Below are 18,498 nucleotides of genomic sequence, written 5' to 3'. Positions count from 1 at the left end.
TAACAAAACTGATGTATGGAAGGAGCACTCTATGTCTTCTTAATTCTCTTTAGTATTATCAAAGATAGATATAACTCCGTAATAGATGGATACAGTCTAAGGAAAAAACGTGCCTCGAAAATCACGAAAATTTGATTCTCGATCAGATGGCGCCACTAGTTTTGGCCTACACTCGTATAGAGGGCGTTGACTGTTTCGTTTGTTATTTATAATTTTAACGCATACCAGTGAAAGAACATGGGTCAAAATCATATAAAAATAATTAATGCAAATAAAAGAATCATTTATCTATATTTAAATACATTTTATCGTATTTTTATAAATATTTATTTTTAGTTTTAAAGTGTGTCGACAGATGGCAGTGAATTTACTGGGGTTACAAAATTTACTATGACAGTACCGCTCTAGTATAAGTTACTCTATGGTATTATTCAACAAGAGTGAATAGGCTGTTACTGAACCGGTGAGCTCCATCTTAGGCCCTGTCTTCCATTTCCATCAGGTGTGACTAGGGCCAATCGCCGATCAGTTTATAATAAAACAAAAAAAATCTTACTTGAATGTTTATGTCAAGTTTCATATTATTTTAGCATGTTGTTTTAAAACGAGAGCGTAGCTTCGACTCTTTTCAGGTAAATTTCCATTCGAAAGTTTTTACAGCTTTGCTTAAGCAAGCAGCTTCTGCAGATACTAATAATCCTGGTACCATCGCCCACACTGTTAAAGCCTGACCAGGAATATATTATGATCACGCACCATGTTGCGGACTTTCACTGGAACAATTTTTTTCATACTATACTGAACTGTCATGAAAATAACTGTGCCCTCACGACAATAATCATATATTACTGGTCAGGCTTTAACTGTCCATAGGTGGATCTTTTTACAATTTATCAACTAAGCGGCAATAGGCGATGCAGGCACATCAAGGACTTTGATTTATGTAGGTACAACCTTTATACCTTCTCACAGTGACAATAATAGATCCTTAGCGGTTTTCAAAAGTATAAGTTTTAAAGTAGGTACAAAGTGGCATAGAAATATATTTTTTTACTATATCTACTTAAAATTTTCTATAAAAAACTCCCGTGAGACTCAATCATATTAAATTATTTTAAAACGGGTCACTCACGTATTATTAAGTCGAATAGTTCGACATGTTTCGTGAGTGACCCGTTTTAAAATAATTTAATATAAAATTATCTCGCAAATACACTAAAAAACTACTGTTTTTTTTTCAAAAGCAAGCCCTTAACATTCCCCATACCTAACATTCTAGATACCAATAACATTATAATGTAAAACGAGCTATTTCTATTGAACCGTGCAGAACTCGTCAATGCGAACTATTTGCACGATTCGCATTTTATGCCAAACCTGACCCGAATTCAGACGCGACACTACAAAAAGAGAATCGTGACAGCCGTCTCGCCTAAACAAGCTTCGGCTTTCTATTTTCTAGTTCTTTTCCACAATGTTTATTGGAAGAAAAGGGATGCTCTATATAACTATAACTGCTATAACTAAATAACATCATTCTGATGTCAGTGTACGGAGCTGCATATATAACTAAACTTAACCCTTCTGCATATAAACTTGTCTGCAGGGGGGTCAGTTATCTCTGCAGCTTAGATTCGAATTGGCTTCTAGTAATGACAGTTGGTTTCCCATCAGTAGCAGCGAAAGCTTCTCTACCAATAGGTATGTTTTCATTCAATTTTAATTAACCCAAGGTCGTGAAATGACCGGATGCTATTGTTACGTTCATAGCAATGCGTTTTATTACACCAATTTGTGAATTACGATTATGTAACAAAACAACATTGTCCGTAACACGAAACGTTGCTAAAAATAACGTGAGTAATGTCATGATTGTATGTCGGAGGGCAATACGGTTGTGCCCGTAATCATTCTTTTTCCCTTTTTTTCTAGCCTGATATATGTGCCGCTGCTGGGGAAATGCCTCCCCTTGATCATTCATAACCTCAAATGAATATTTCCTTTAGTTTCGATTTGACTTGGTTTAATTACTAGCTAATGCTACTCTGTTAAGATCTAAGTAAAATCTTATTACTGTATAACACCATAATCTAGCGTAGAAATGACATTTATCACTTTAACAATGTTTTTATCCTCCTGAGTACACATGTTTATTTAGTGTCATAGTCTAGGCTGTGGTCTAGGTCTGAACCGTAAACTAATACGAGTATTATAATTCCTGCAATTTTATTGTCTGTAAAGGGGCCCACTGACTATCAGTCCGCCGGACGATATCGGCCTGTCAGTTGTTCGGAACTGTCAAATTTTTGTTCTAACTGGCAGGCCGAATCTGAATCTAAATAAAATCTACGGTAAATTCCTAAATTCTACCTTCCATTGTCTATGGACATGGAAATCTACAGCGTGCAATGGATTCATTCATAAAGTGGCCATGCACTTTTGCTGCTGTGTACACCCAGCATCAGTAGAAGCATATGAAACAACGCCCCACAAGTATCTGCCACCCTCTATTACTTTTTAGAATAGAAATATATCTGGCGCGTAGTCTGATCCGATATTTTTGATTTCCTGCCCTTATCCCACGTTATGTGGGTTCGGCACAACATGTTTTTCTCTTCCATTCTCCTCTATCTTTCGTCACCTCAGCTCTCACTCCTTTCTTTCTCAAATCCTCTTTCACACAATCCATCCATCGTTTTTTGGGTCTACGGTTCGCTCTCCGTCCATCAACATTCATCCCTAACATTTTGCCTATATGGCATTCATCCCTCATCACATGCCCATACCACGCTAACCTACTACTTCTCATCTTCTCCGTTACCGGTGCTACTTTCAAACTTACTCTAATATACTCATTCTTAATCCGATTCTTTCTCGTCATCACACATCCATCTCAACATTCTCATTTCCGCTGCGTGCACTTTTCTTTCATCCGTCACTTTCGTCGCCCAGCATTCTGATCCATACATCCAACAGGTCTCACGATCGTCCTGTACTGTATAAGTACATTGACAGTGTAGAAGGCTTTTAGAGCCCAGATACAAGTACGACACGTACGTCGTCTGCATGACAATGGAGTTTGGTACATGAAGGTCATTAGCTTAAACTAACTGTTATCAGGCGTGGTACCCGTTATACAACTGAAATGTCTGGACAGTTATACTCGTTATACCTATACATATATTACTTACTTACTGCTGTGGCGCAACGACCCGAAGTGGATCTTGGCCTTCGACACCAAAGGCCGCCATGCTACTCTCTCCAAAGCCGTTTCTGTTCAGTAAACGGCGCCGAGTTCGTTGAGGTCTTCCTGCACTTCTCTCCAGCGGTACCTAGGGCGTCCAGACGGTCTTTGGCCACTTGGTACTCCAGAGTACGCCCTCCAGATTGCGCGATCTTCCCCCATCCGGACTACGTGCCCGAGCCATTGGAATCTGGCGGCTTTCGTTTCTCCAATGATGTTCGGCTCGGACACCAGATCTTCAATCTCCTGATTCTTGCGGAGTCTCCAGGTTCCATCCCCTCGACGTGTGGGCCTGTAATAATAAGCAAAAAATGAAACTGTAGGCTATACTCCTCAAACTGACCAACATTTGTTCAGCGACTTTTAAAAATAATGAAGACTTTAGACTTCGTATTTTTCATACAAAATAAATATTATCTTCAATGTACGCCATTATCATTGTGATTAACGTTGCCTGTCACACCTTAAACATAACAAAATTCGCAATACATTGCGTCTTGGAAAAAACTTTAAAACACAAGTTATTTTTAAAAGTCACTGAACAAATGTTGGTCGGTATGAGGAGTACAGCCTACAGTTTAATTTTTTGCTCCTATTACAGGCCACACATTGTATATTGCTTTTGTTTATTAGATTCGAACAAGATATGTGTTATTTAGTTCAAATTTTCAGTCAAACGTGTTCAATAATAATTACTAGTGGCTCTGTGAGCTGTAGATTTCGCAGGCATAGCTTAAAACTCAATAAACTAAATCAACAAAAAATAAACAATTAAATCATCGAACCTGCTCACAAGATTCCACGAGAATCGGTTGAGAATTGAGAACTGTGGAGGAGAACATCTGGACATACGAACACATTTATGCTGAGACGGAGACCTTCGCTAACGCTCGGTCACGCTCGGTCAGTTATAAAATGGCTTTTGCCCTGAAGGCACTAATAGTAATACATTTTATCACGACACGTTTCGTTTCATATTAAACATATTAATAACGGGTCACTCACGTATTTGAAGTAGAAAAACGCTCGACATGTTTCACTCCGTACCGAGCCCACACCGTACCGAGGACATGTCGAGCGTTTTTCGACTTAAAATACGTTATGACCCGTTATTCATATGTTTAATATGTCTGTGTCTCACGTTTCGTTTCATTGTATTTTTTTTCTGTATACTCTTTTTAATGCTTACCGAATATATTTAAAGCAACAAAAAAAAGCTAATAATCGTTAGGAAGTTCCCACCGGAAAATATCGAATTGCGAACTAATTGTTTTTGAATTAAGAACGTTATCACGCAACGGGCGTCTACAGCTCCATATTGATGGCTCGATATGCATACGACACGACAACGCATTTTGTGGCGATGCATATTCAATGCTGGCGCGTATCCTGTGCGGAAATTTTAACTTTGTTTGCGTGTAAATTTTCGCTTATATGGAGTGAAAAAAGCGAATTAATGGTGTTGAAGATTCATGTCATCATTTTTAGGGTTCCGTATCCAAAGGGTAAAAACGGGACCCTATTACTAAGACTCCACTGTCTGTCTGTCTATCCGTCTGTCACCAGGCTGTATCTCATGAACCGTGATAGCTAAGACAGTTGAAATTTTCACAGATGATGTATTTCTGTTGCCGCTATAAATACTAAAAACAGAATAATATAAATATTTAAGTGGGGCTCACATACAACAAACGTGTTTTTTTTGCCGTTTTTTTGTAATGGTACGAAACCCTTCGTGCGCGAGTCCGACTCGCACTTGGCCGGTTTTTCATCATTCATTTTAAGGCAATATTTTGTCGATCTAGCTTTTGTTTCACATCGAATTCATTGAGACGATTTTAAAGAGCCTGTAACCTAATGCATGGCTTTGTTTTGTTTATTAAATTAACTATTATGGCCGCGTTTAGACTCGTTTATAGCAATTTTATAACACAATAGATTTATGAAATAAAACTATAAAAACTGATTATATCGCGTATATTGAATTTATAATACACAATTTACAGCGTTCGTGCGTGCAGCTAACCGTCACATTTTTGATGTAAAATGCTTAAGCATGGCAACAATTTTGTATGGATATTTTTTTTAATTTCTACCGTTTTATGTCGCACTGTACATATTTTTATAATTAATAATGAGATCTATCTCATAATGATCTTCAAATTAAAATACAGTCTTCCACCTCGCGGTGAGCGGTTAATCGGTTATCCCTGTTTCCAAGTTTCGGGCATTGCCCCTAGCTCAAGGGTCGGCAAACTTTTGAGAAAAAGAGCCAATGCAAAAGAAATCACTAGTTTAAGGAAGCTCAAAGAGCCGCAAATGTTGTTTTCAGCGTTCTATTAATTCTCAAGGGTTAATTAATTGTTCCTCCAAAGAGCCGCGGTTTGCCGACCCCTGCCCTAGCTTATTTGATTGTAAAGTAAATTACAGTGGTATTTAGTGTACATACGTTAGATAATTTAATAGAGTTTTTGTACATGTATTTCATTGTAGTTCATTTTGATCTGAAATACCAATTAGCTTGTATATATTAAGTATATGATTTACTCTATTAAAATGACGTTTAAAGATATTGATTCATAATGGAATATTCATTCATTTAAAATTTAAATGCTTATTTAATTAATTGTAAAACAGTGTGGCCTTGCGCATACACTTGATCAAACAATATTCAATGTACACGGGATATTTTATTTCAGTTCCCCACCTTTTAGTCCAAGATAAGTATGTAAGATTTGTCTTTACTCATATCGTCGGGGATTCATATTTCCTTGTTACATTGTTTGAATTTACTACTCTATCGACTTTTGTTAGTTGCGACTTGCGCGGTATTGCACTATCCCCGTGGATATCAGCTATTTGTAATAATATAGTATATTGCCCTGTTTGTTAACACTGTTTTAGCGATTTATTTAGATTTTCAGAAACATTTAAACCATTTCTTCAAGAAGTATTTACAGCGCCATGTCTCTCGCTAGCTCGGAATCACCTTAGTTGATTCAGTTAGAAGGTAGAACCATACCGTCACAGAATAAGTAATAGTATTAACATACAGAACGGCCACGCACCGCCCCGCCCCGACTCGTATTACCTCGCCCCGCGACACCAGTTTGACGACCTTTTGCCGACCACTCAGTACTGTTTTAAGCAACTTACTCACACAATGACGCATGCCGCGTGTACAGACGTGCCGTTCACACATAGAAATGCAAGTGATTTTTGATGTATAGCGTGTCCGCCCTGTGATACTGTTCTATCTTAGGGAAGGGAAGGGGGGTGCCATAAGCCTGCAGTAAGTAATGCATATACTTTGAAAAATTCGACCTCTGCTGCCATGACCCAGGTGGCCGAATGGCTCAGGCACCTGCCGCGAAGGCAGAGGACACTGCCAGCCTAGCCAAGGTGACAATCGCTATCGCTTCGACAACGAAACGCTTTGTGTCTCTCTATCACTTTTCCATATGAGTGCGACAGTGACAGTTGCGTTTCGATCGCTACGGAGCGTAACCGATTGGCACGTTGGCTACGTGGCCTAATTCGATTCCAAACTTGGGCACTGGAGGCCTTGTTCACTTTTTCTTCAACTTTAATTTTGCTTTGTACCTAACAGTCTTTGAAACCTAACAAAATTGTTAATACTTTTTGTTGTTAATGTCATATTTCACAACAGAAATACCAGCAATAACTTTAGGGTTCATAATTACTTGTCCGCTTTATCACTACTGTTATGGCTCTCGGGAATTTTGAGATTAAGTTGTTCGGGTAAGCCTAAGGCCTGTGCCTAAACCGTCTGTCATTGTCATCGTAATTCGGTAAAATTTGCTTGTTTGACAATTATCAATAGAATGGAATCGTGAATGTCGATTTTAAATTTTGAGAATTAAAATTATTGTTTACGGGTCACTCACGTATTATTTAAGTCGAATAAACGCTCGGCACAAACGCGACATGTTTCGGTGAGTGACCCGTTTAAAATAATTTTGATATGTTAACGTCTCACGGAAGTTTTGATTATTAGTATTTCTTCCTGATTGGCGCGCCCGCGACTCCACGCCATCTCCGCGCCAATCAGGAAGAAATACTGCGTACTGCACGGATACCGCGCTGCCAAATGCGGAAGCGGCCTTAGTTGACAGAAATGTATTTTTCCAACATTAACAAATTATAGGAAGATTAGGAAGGGATAGTTACAATAATTCTATATTTAAATAACGATTGTGAATCACAAGACCATCGCTCCTACCTTGACCCATGTTAAACTGGAGCCTTTACTAACGAGCCCTTGAAACCGACGAATTGTTAATGTCTGCTGTTATTACTATCATATTTTACCGACGAAATTTCAAACCCGACGGCCGTTTCGCTTCCATTCTGGTTTATTTTTACGAAGTTGTACTGTGGCTAGGAATTTATATTGGACTCGAGGTTCCCGTGCATATAAAAGAACGCAGATTCCGAGAAATATAGCCTTCGGTATAAATACGGCAGAGATAGGGCGAATACCCCTTTTTATTGCGCGTAGGTTTATTGAACTTTTCTCAGTCATTTTGAGGACGAAATATCGTTGATACTTTATTTTATTCAGCTATTAATAAGTGTGATAAACATGTGATTTTAAGGCATTAAAAGATTATGACCACTCCGCTCTAAAGTTCATTGCAGGTCCGAAAAAGATTATTCTCGCATCTGAAGCTTTTACACTAGTAAATAAAGCGAAACTTAGAAATTTGCTTTAGAAAACATGTAAATTAAAGCTTAGTGCAGTGTTTTACCTAACGTTGCGCATAAAATAAACACAAGCTTAGTGGCCAGTGCAAACCATATTGGAACATAAGACTTTTGTTATTAAAATTGTATAAGGTTTTCGGTAAATGAATACTTCCAAGAAAATCTAAATACACGTGCCAATGAAACCGAATGTACGTTACCGGATCGGCATGGTATTAAGACTAATCCATTTCGGCCATAAGAGGACGGTTGTGTTAACGGGATGGAATAGGCTGATGGTAATTAACTAAAGATAATGTTGTATGGTTTGTAAAACAGTGATTCTGTACCAAACAGAACATATCTGACTAGCTACTGCCCGTGGTTTGCATTTCAAATTAAGTCCAGCATTCCAGAATATTGAGGAAGTTTACGGTACTGATTCTTTGTAGCGATGGACAGGAGTGTTAGATTCAGCAGTGGGCTCTTGTGGTAGATAAACAAGTACTGGTTCTAATAGGTTCTGTTGTCCACAGATCGGCGGAGAGAACCCCCGCCACGCTGCCGTCATGACGCTGCACTGGTGGATGCATTGGTTCTGGGTGACGACGCTGCTCACCATACTATGTAAGTTCATTTTACCTTTATCACATTTGCCGCTGCCCTATAATCAGTTACGCTCTCATTTTAAAGCGACAATCTGAAATTACATGAAATTTGAAATGAACATTCAAGTAAAATACTCATCTATCTAATACTCGTACTAGTTTTCGTTGCTAAGGAATTATTTTCTTCATCATCATCTTTATCATCTTCCTCGCCTTGTTACAACTTTTTGCCACTGCTCATGGGAGCCTGGGGTCCGCTTGGCAACTAATCCCAAGAATTGGCGTAGGCACTATTTACGAAAGCTACTGCCATCTGACCAGCCCAGAAGGGAAACTAGGCCTTGTTGGGATTAGTCCGGTTTCCTCACGATGTTTTCCTTCACCGAAAAGCGACTGGTAAATATTAAATGATATTTCGTACATTAGTTCCGAAAAACTCATTGGTACGAGTCGGGGTTTGAATCCGCGACCTCCGGATTGGAAGTCGCACGCTCTGACCGCTAGGCCACCACAGCGCTCTATTTTCTTCATTATAACAACGATAACTTGTACCAGACATAGATATATACATGTTACGTGAATGTTCATGCTTCATATAATTTTTTTTCTTTTTAAAATCAAAGCGTATCTTCGATTGTATGGGTGCCGGCTTTTCGGCGGCGAGTTCGTGTGACCCTTAAACTTTTTTTGTCTGTTCTAATACCAGCTTGAAATGTAAAACTCCACACATGCAGAATAATTTAACATATTTCGACGTTCTGTCGCTGTAATTTTCTATCTAGGCACCTATCTAGTAATTACTAAACTTCTAGCAACAGAAAACTTGACACAGAATATGTAAATCAAAATCATCTGTCACAAAATGGATCGTAAAAGGAGCCATTTACGTCCACGCCGAATAATTCAGGGAATGAACTCGGTGAGAGCCGTGAGAGGGCTTAACGCGAAAAACGAAATTCGCAAATTGCGGGGATCTTTCTCTTTTACTCCTATGAAGGCGTAATTAGAGTGACAAAGCCAGGTGCCCGCAATTCGCGAAGTTCGATTTTCACGGTTATAGCCCTGTTCTCAATTTCGATCCGCATATACCTATATTATGACTGGAGATACTGAAGTACTGAGGTACGGTATTCCGCTCGCTGCCATCTTGGGGCTAATCAGTGATTGTATTATAATGGGTTGGAGAGTTGATAGTATTAGTAAACCAATTTTTATCGCCTGTCACTATGCCTGGCACTTTCGCACTTACATACTTGTTAGAACGTGACAGGCACGGTGACAGGTGATAAAAATGCGACCGTGCTACCAAGACTTTTACTTACTAACATAATGTTTTTTGTATGGAGTGGACGATAGCCAAGCGTTTTATTACTATTTAATTACTTACTTTTTACAAGTAAAATGACAAATAAGATACTAAAATAAATATAAAACTAATCTCTTACCTACCTTACAAAACATTTGTATCGTTTTCAATCAAAAGGTACCACATTGTCGCTTGCCATAAGAACGCTCCGACAGGTCATTCATATAAAGATACAATCCGATTTCATCCTTACCATAAGCGACAATGTGGTACCTTTTGATTGAAAACGTCACATTTGTGTTATGTAATGTATCGAATTATGCAAATAAATTATAAAAAATCAAGCCACATTTTATCTTCTTGCTCTACTCATCAAGACCTTAATCGCGACATCTCTGATTACGTTAATTTTAATTTATGTACCTACAATATACCTGCACTCACCTAGTTATAGTTTAGTTTTAAGAAATACTTGCTGTGCCCTAACAGGGTTCATGTGTGAACTTACCCTAATGTAATATCTGTTTGTACCACGTGATTAATATGCAATAAATTATGAATTACGCATAAGGGCCGGTACAGACGGTGCAACCCGACTGCAACTTGTATGGGAACTGCACGCCGACGTTGCAGTTGGCGTGCAGTCGGCTTACAGTTCCCATACAAATTGCAGTCGGTTTGCAGTAGGTACGTCTGTATCGGCCCTAAATGTTTCGTGTTAAAATTTTTGACTAACACTGGTTTACCTGAGAAAGTGCATTCGATGGCGAGAGGAATAAGATAGAACGAGTGCAAATTTACGTCTTAAAATGTTCTGCATTCTGTCTAAGAGCCAATCGGGTCTTCATATTTGTGACGTTTTCAACCAAAAGGTACCACATTGTCGCTTGGCGATAAGGTTGATTTCAAAGTGAAGCTATAAGGAAATAGCGCCTTATTGACAACCGACAATAAGTACCCTTTTGGTTGAAAATCGCACATTTAACTATTTTCCTAAATTCTACGGCTAAGTATACCTACGAGAAAATTAGGAAAAATCACATTCATATTAAATCTCATTTATAATCGGGTCTATCGCGAATTTATTTTAGCCGCGGCCGCGACCAGTGAAACCTGTCGAAACGTCGGTAAATAGGGTAACAAACTAAATTCGCCATAGACCCGGATTATAAATGTGTTTTATTATGTGTTCAAAGCGCGAAGGTTTTAAATGTTATATCACAAAGTCATGCCATTAATTTATTTAAGGATTTATTTTGCTCTTCATACTGATTTTGCATATCTTTGGACACAATTGTGACGTTTTCAACTAAAAAGGTACCACATTGTCGGTTGTCGAAAAGGTTGATTTCAAATTGAAGCTTTATGGACATTACGCCTTATTGACATATCTATGTTGACAACCGACAATTTGAATTTCGACTGTTGGTTGAAAATGGCACAATTTACTGTAAAATTCGGAGAATGGTGAAAGTCCAAATGAGAATAATCCAGGACCAATCGATGAATTTTAACAGCCTAACATAATATTTATTGTCTCGACTGAATATTACTCAACATTATATTTTCCAGAAGAACAAAAGACGATAAATCTCAATAACATCAATTTGGATGCTAAGTAAGTCTGTGGGGAGCGAGGGAACGGAAAAATAACACCTTTTTCCAGGTTAAGGATACCAAACTTCAAAATTTATCTTAACGTATTACTTTGGACACAAACCAAATTTATGATATGAAACATTGACATATATATTACTTCGTAAAGACCGGCCTTACGAGTACTACGAATCGGGCCGATACATTGGAGTAAAAATCGCATTTAGTTACACCAGCGCGCTCAGTCGTGTGGCGAATTGCGCGGTGGAAAGGCGTTACCATTGGTGTAAACAAAGTATAAGCGTATGCATACAATTCCGACCGAACACCGGCGCCTTTCCACTCCGCAATTCGCCACACGACTGAGCGCGCTGGTGTAACTAAATCCTATTTTTACTCCAATGTATCGGCCCCATTCGTAGTGCTCGTAAGGCCGGTCTTTACGAAGTAATATATATGTCTCTGTTCTGAAAATATTTTGATTTGTGTTATTTGAGTTATTTCAAGTAGAAACACTACTATAATTTAAATAGATAACTAACTAAACTGAAATACTGAACTAACTGAAATAGATGACATATGGGTACGCAAGTTTTGGGGTTATTCATAAAGGGGCCCACTGATTAAACGTTTGTCAAATCTAATAAGCTGTTGATAATCGTACATCTATCTGTTATTTTGAAATTTATGACATAGGTATTTGCCACTTTGCCCACTGACTTTTGAATTCTGAAGTCATATAAACAACATGTTATGTTTTCGCTGACCGCGTGACGTAAGTAGTGCATTATGCATAATATAGACTGCAACCTGTGTCCCAGCCCACGAGTGCATCTGCTGATTAAATCGTTTAGCTGGGGCGCGTCAATTCCTGCTCATAATTAACCTAAATAGATAGCTGTACGCTGTACTTACTTAGACATGTATTTCTGATGCATGACACATAATACGTTCGTACGTTCCGTCGGAAAGTTTCCGAAATTGAGCATGTTTCTATTGTAAAAATTTGAAAATTCTCTTATTTAAAATTCCATTTCTAAAATTAAAGTTTCCTGTATTTCCTATGAACTTTCCGAGAACGTTTTCAACCTTTTGGAAATTGTACGCAACTGTAACTCACACACACCTGTAACTTTCTTTTACTAGTCCACTTCGGATGTCGCATAAAATTTTTCATCAACAACAACGTTTTTAGCTTAAGGTACATACAGCAAAATACCGAGGTCGCTGCATATGTTACTTGGTTTTTGTAGCCACTTAGGCACTTCATACCTCAGTTATATACTTTAGTGCTCAGGAGAAACTAATAACCAACTCGCTCTAATCAGAATCTGCATTGCAAATGTACAAACATTCGGTATGTCCCTAATTGCTGCTACTCGTAATCCTATCTCGTCGGCGCATCTCGTGCAGATGCATGTGTATTAAAGAGCTCGGCTATAGACATGCGTGAAAATCATTTAAAATTTAAGCTAATGGAAACGGACTATATCGCGTATAATGAATTTGAAATACAGTGAGCTGCGAAATTGCATGGAGAAATTATGAATCCATTCATTGATAAATTCGCCATGCACTTTTACGGCTGATGGTACATCCCGACGTTTTGAACCCTTTACAGCGTTTGTGCGATCAACTCAAGATCAATTTACATTGTAAATGTATGCAAATTCGTATACAAGTATTATGTAAGAATCTTGCTAATTGTGCCTAGTCGATCTTACTATATCGCAGAGATTTTCATTTGCTTATCACCTGAGTATCTTAAACTAAACCTTAATTGCGTAATTCATTCTGAAATGTATTAGTGTAATCAGTATATCTACCGCTTAAAGACCTCATTACTGTGCAGTGACATATCTCTTAGAAAGCCAAAACTCTTTTTAAGATTTCTTTTGTCATATCACCTTATAACACTTTAGCAAGAAACAACTTTTACTTACTTTCATTACTCGTACTCCACAAAGCATTAATTCTGTTGCATGTTTAAAAATAAAAATTTCTTGTCAAAAAAATACGGACACATATCTAGAGCCAGCATTACTCTTAGGGCCACCCCACACTAGACGGCGTCTAGTCAGCGCTATGGAAATTGGCGTCGCTGGCCGACGCTCGGGAGACGCTAGTGTGGGGTGGCTCTTAGTCTTAAAAGCATTTCTACATTCGGAATAAATCGAACGCACATACAACACGAGAATATTGAATAAAATTGTTCACTCAATACTTTTAGAATGTCGCTACGTTACGTTGTGGCTTATGTCTGGAGCCATCTTTACTCTTAGCTTTAAAACTATAAGTATTGGGAATAAATGAAGCGCACATACAACATGAGAATATTGAATAAAATTGTTCACTTAATACGTTTGGATGTCGCTACGTTGCGTTGTGCCTTATATCTGGAGCCATCTTTACTCTTAGCCTTAAAAAATCTATAAGTATTGGGAATAAATGAAGCGCACGTACAACACGAAGATATTGAACGAAATTGTTCACTCAATACTTTTGGAATGTCGCTACGTGGCGTTGTGCCTTATATCTGGAGCCATCTTTACTCTTAGCCTTAAAAAAATCTATAAGTATTGGGAATAAATGAAGCGCACGTACAACACGAAGATATTGAACGAAATTGTTCACTCAATACTTTTGGAATGTCGCTACGTTGCGTTGTGCCTTATATCTGGAGCCATCTTTACTCTTAGCCTTAAAAAATCTATATCATCATCATCATCATAACTCTTAAGAGCCTGGCTCTTGTCGGTGGAGTAACCGCCACTCCGTTCTTCCTTCTGCCGCTGTTTTGAGCTCCTGATACGTCACTACGTTGATTTTCTCTTTGGCTTGGTCCAAAAACGCACGTCTCGGTCTTCCTCTGCCTCTGCTTTTTTCTATTCTTCCTTCTATTATAGACTTTATGTAAGTATCGTGACGTATCAGGTGCCCCAACATGTTTCCCCTTCTGTTTTCAATCATTCTCAGCAGAGATCGCTTCTCACCTACCAAGTCCAACACTTCTGCATTCGTTTTCCTCTCCTTCCAGCTTATACCTTCCATTCTTCTCCATGTCCACATTTCAAAAGCGCTTAGTCTGTCTCTATCACGCTGGGTTAATGTCCACGTCTCGCTACCATATAACGCTATACTCCAGACGTAGGTCTTGATAAATCGCTTTCTAATGTTTCGAGATATCTTTGCTTTAAATAGGTGTTTTTTGGTGTTGAAAGCTTTCTTAGCCATGGCTATGCGTGTGACGATATCCGAAGTGCATCTGGAGTTGCATGTTATAATGCTTCCTAAGTATTTAAAACTTTTTACTTGCTCAATGACTGTATTTCTGATTTTTATAGGATCTATTTTGTTATTGTGCTTGGATGTTATTAATGTTTTTGTTTTATTGATGTTGATTTTAAGTCCAAATTCTGTAAATATGTGGTCCATTTCCGTTACAAGCTGTTCAAGTTCTATAGAATTTTCTGCTATGGCTGCTATGTCATCTGCAAACCTAACGAAATAAAACCTTTCTCCGTTAAGTTTTACACCCCCCTTTTCTAGTTCAACAATTTTTCTGATGGCGGTTTCAATGAATATATTAAAAATTAGTGGCGAGAGTGGACAACCCTGACGCACTCCCTGTCTTACTTTCGCCTTTCCTTTTTCCTGTCCTATTTCTACTATAGTTTCCTGTTCCTTATATAATGCATGTATAATTCGTCTGTCTCTATAATCTATGCCTATTGTTTTCATAATGTTCATCATCTTTATCCAGTCTATCTTGTCAAATGCTTTCTCTAAATCTATAAATGCGATGTGGGTATTAAGCCCTACATCCAATCTTCTATCAATAATTACCCTAAGAGCGAGAATGGCTTCCCTAGTTCCTTTATGTTGTCTGAAACCGTATTGGTCGGGTCCTAAATAGCTTTCAGCTATCGGTCTTATTCTGCTTTGTATTATTTTCAGAAGTATTTTAGAGGCCTGTGATATAAGGCTTAATGTTCTATGCTCTTCGCATTTAAGTGTGTTTAATTTCTTAGGTAATGCTATAGTTTTACTAATTTTGAAATCACTTGGAACTTCGCATGTATTGTATATATCCTTAACTATTGTAAATATTTCATTTTTCATGGATTCACACTCTAACTTGTTTATATATTCAATGTAAATTTGATCGTCTCCTGCAGCTTTACCGTTCTGAATACTATTTATCGCTCTATCAAATTCTTCTCTCATAATTTCTGGGCCTAATCTATCATCATCTACTTCCATTACGGTTTCTAAATCATTGTCTGTTAAACCATTGCCTTCATATAATCTTTCAATGTATCTTATCCATCTTTGCAAAATATCTTCATTGTTTATTAAAATTTTACCGTTTTCATCTTTTATTGTAGCACTTTTTGTCCTGTGGCGTTTTCCTATGTCTCTAACCACCTTATAGGCTATGTCTATTTTTCCTCTTTTCATACAACCTTCTATATTATCGCACGCTTTTTCAATGTCTGCTGCCTTTGCTTCTCTGCACTTCAAGGTTATTCTATTTGTAAGTTGTTTATATTGTCTTATGCTTTCTTCATCTGTTCTATTCCTTACTTTCCGTCTTTTAATCATCAGATCCATAATTTCTGTAGTCAACCAATTCTTTTTAGGTGTAATTTTTTCCTTTCCCAGTGCTTCTTCCGCACTGGTCTTAATAATATCTCTTATATTATTCCATCTATTTTCTATACTTATGCTATCTAAGTTATCTATTGCATCATTCTTATACTGTTCTAATTTTAATCCTACCTTATTACTATATTGCACTCTGTGATTGCTATCGGTTTCCTTAAGCTTACTGAGATCGATTTTCTTTGGCCTGTTCTTCCTTTTTGGTCTATTGCTCGTGAAGTTAAATGTGCTAACTAGTAGATTATGATCCGTGTTTACGTCTGCCCCGGGCAATGTTTTACATGAACTGACTTGTTGATAATGTTTCTGTTTAGTAATAATAAAATCCAATTGATATCTACCTATGTCGCCAGGCATTTTCCAAGTATATAGCCGCCGTTTGGGTTGTTCAAAGATTGTGTTTGCTATGAATAAGTTATTTTCTTTACAAAACTGTACTAGTCTATTTCCTCTATTGTTCCTCCTTCCAAGTCCAAATTTCCCTACTATATTACCCTCTGACCCTTCTCCCACGACTGAATTAAAATCCCCCATTACTATTAACATATCTTTTTCCTTAACAGAATCCAGTATTGTGTCGATATGGTTATACATCTCTTCGATATCATCGTCAGAATATCTGCTAGTTGGCATATATACTTGGACTATAATTATATTATCCGGACTATTTGTTAATTTTATCGCTGTTATTCTATCACTGTAATGTATTGTGTTTTCTATATTTGTACCCCATTTTTTGTTCAAAACTATAGCTGTACCGTTAGCTCCTTGTTCATCTCCAGTGTAAATTATCCTAAAATCATCGCTCCAAACGTCACCACTTCCTTCCCATCTTACTTCACTAAGTCCTAGTATATCTATATTTAGTCTGCTCATCTCTGCCTTTAATTCTTCCAATTTTCCTGGTGTGAGCATAGTTCTCACATTCCACGTTCCGATTTTGCAAGGGTTTCGCATGATGACGACCGAGCCAGCCTTACTCCTGACCCTGCCGGACTCAGACCGCCACGGAATGTTACGTCGTGGAAGCCCGTTGTCAAGAACGTTATTTCTTATTTGTGACATTTTCATTACTCCGTATCGGGAACTTGTTATGTGGTGGTTTCCCCACTTGCCTTCCACATCGCAGTGTAATGGCCGGTTTGGATCGCCTATTACTTTATGGTCAAAAGCCCTACCGGAACCCGCTTCCTCGGCCTCTTGCCACTACTGATATAGCTGCTGCTCTACATCAGGGGAATGCTTATTTGATGGCGGCATTTACTCGCCAAAATCTCGCAACACTCGCAAAAAATCTATAAGTATTGGGAATAAATGAAGCGCACGTACAACACGAAGATATTGAACGAAATTGTTCACTCAATACTTTTGGAATGTCGCTACGTGGCGGTGTGCCTTATATCGGGAGCCATCTTTACTCTTAGCCTTAAAAAAATCTATAAGTATTGGGAATAAATGAAGCGCACATACAACACGAAGATATTGAACGAAATTGTTCATTCAATACTTTTGGAATGTCGCTACGTTACCTTGTGCCTTCTAATAGTGTTAATTATTTGTTTCTTACATTTTTGAATTGCAATATAATTATGCGCGTGCCATAGAGACAGGAACAGGCGGGTCAATGTATGAAATTCCTCGTGACAAGGGGTCCTTTTTATAAAAGTTAGTAATATTTCATTTCACGACAGTGTTTTTTGGGGATGATCTACTGGTTTATATACTTTATATACGTTCAAACTCGTGAGCATCGTGCAAGTGAAACTAATCCTTGCCTAATAAAGCACGTAGCCTGGGAAATGGCACATCTCGATGCTCTATAGCAAAGGGCATTTGCGTCACAGTTTAAACGGTGACAGGACTGTCGTGACTTTACCCACGAACATATTTCTATGTACTCTTACTCAAATTATATCAGCACTTTTTTTATACTACGTCGGTGGCAAACTAGCTAACTAGCACTTTGGACCCGGGTATGTCCTTAAACTACGTCCAAAAGAGAGGTATGGGCACTGTGAATGACATCTCGCTTTGTGTGGTAGGGCACAGGACAGCGGATGTCATTCCAGATCTAGAGCAGAGCCCAACTGGGGAGGTACCTCCACCTTACAGAAAACCGCAGCCAAATAACACTAGACCCTACTAATAGTGTTGTGTTCCTGCCGGTGAGTAAGGTTGCCAGAGCTCGAGGGAGAGGAGTGTTAGGGTCGGCAACGCGCATGTAACTCCTCTGGAGTTGCAGGCGTACATAGGCTACGGAGACTGCTTAACATCAGGCGGGCCGTATGCTTGTTTGCCATCGACGTAGTATTTAAAAAAAACTAGCATACGGCCCGCCTGATGTTAAGCAGCCTCCGTAGCCTATGTACGCC

General features: G+C 38.4%; 1 protein-coding gene across 2 annotated transcripts in view; it reads left to right on the top strand.

Moving 5' to 3' along the window:
- LOC134755676 (uncharacterized) overlaps positions 1-18,498 on the top strand; it is a 112,444-nt gene that overhangs the window by 54,701 nt on the left and 39,245 nt on the right. For both annotated transcript variants that reach the window (XM_063692216.1, XM_063692217.1), the window contains exon 2: positions 8,488-8,578. In XM_063692216.1, coding sequence (XP_063548286.1) covers positions 8,521-8,578 — 58 coding nt within the window. In that variant the 5' untranslated portion in view covers positions 8,488-8,520. The remainder of the gene's footprint in view (positions 1-8,487; positions 8,579-18,498) is intronic.

Source organism: Cydia strobilella, chromosome 3, assembly GCF_947568885.1.
Source record: "Cydia strobilella chromosome 3, ilCydStro3.1, whole genome shotgun sequence".
Lineage (NCBI taxonomy): Eukaryota > Metazoa > Arthropoda > Insecta > Lepidoptera > Tortricidae > Cydia > Cydia strobilella.
Note: the sequence above shows the minus strand (reverse complement) of the source record. Positions and strands in the feature narration are given on the sequence as shown.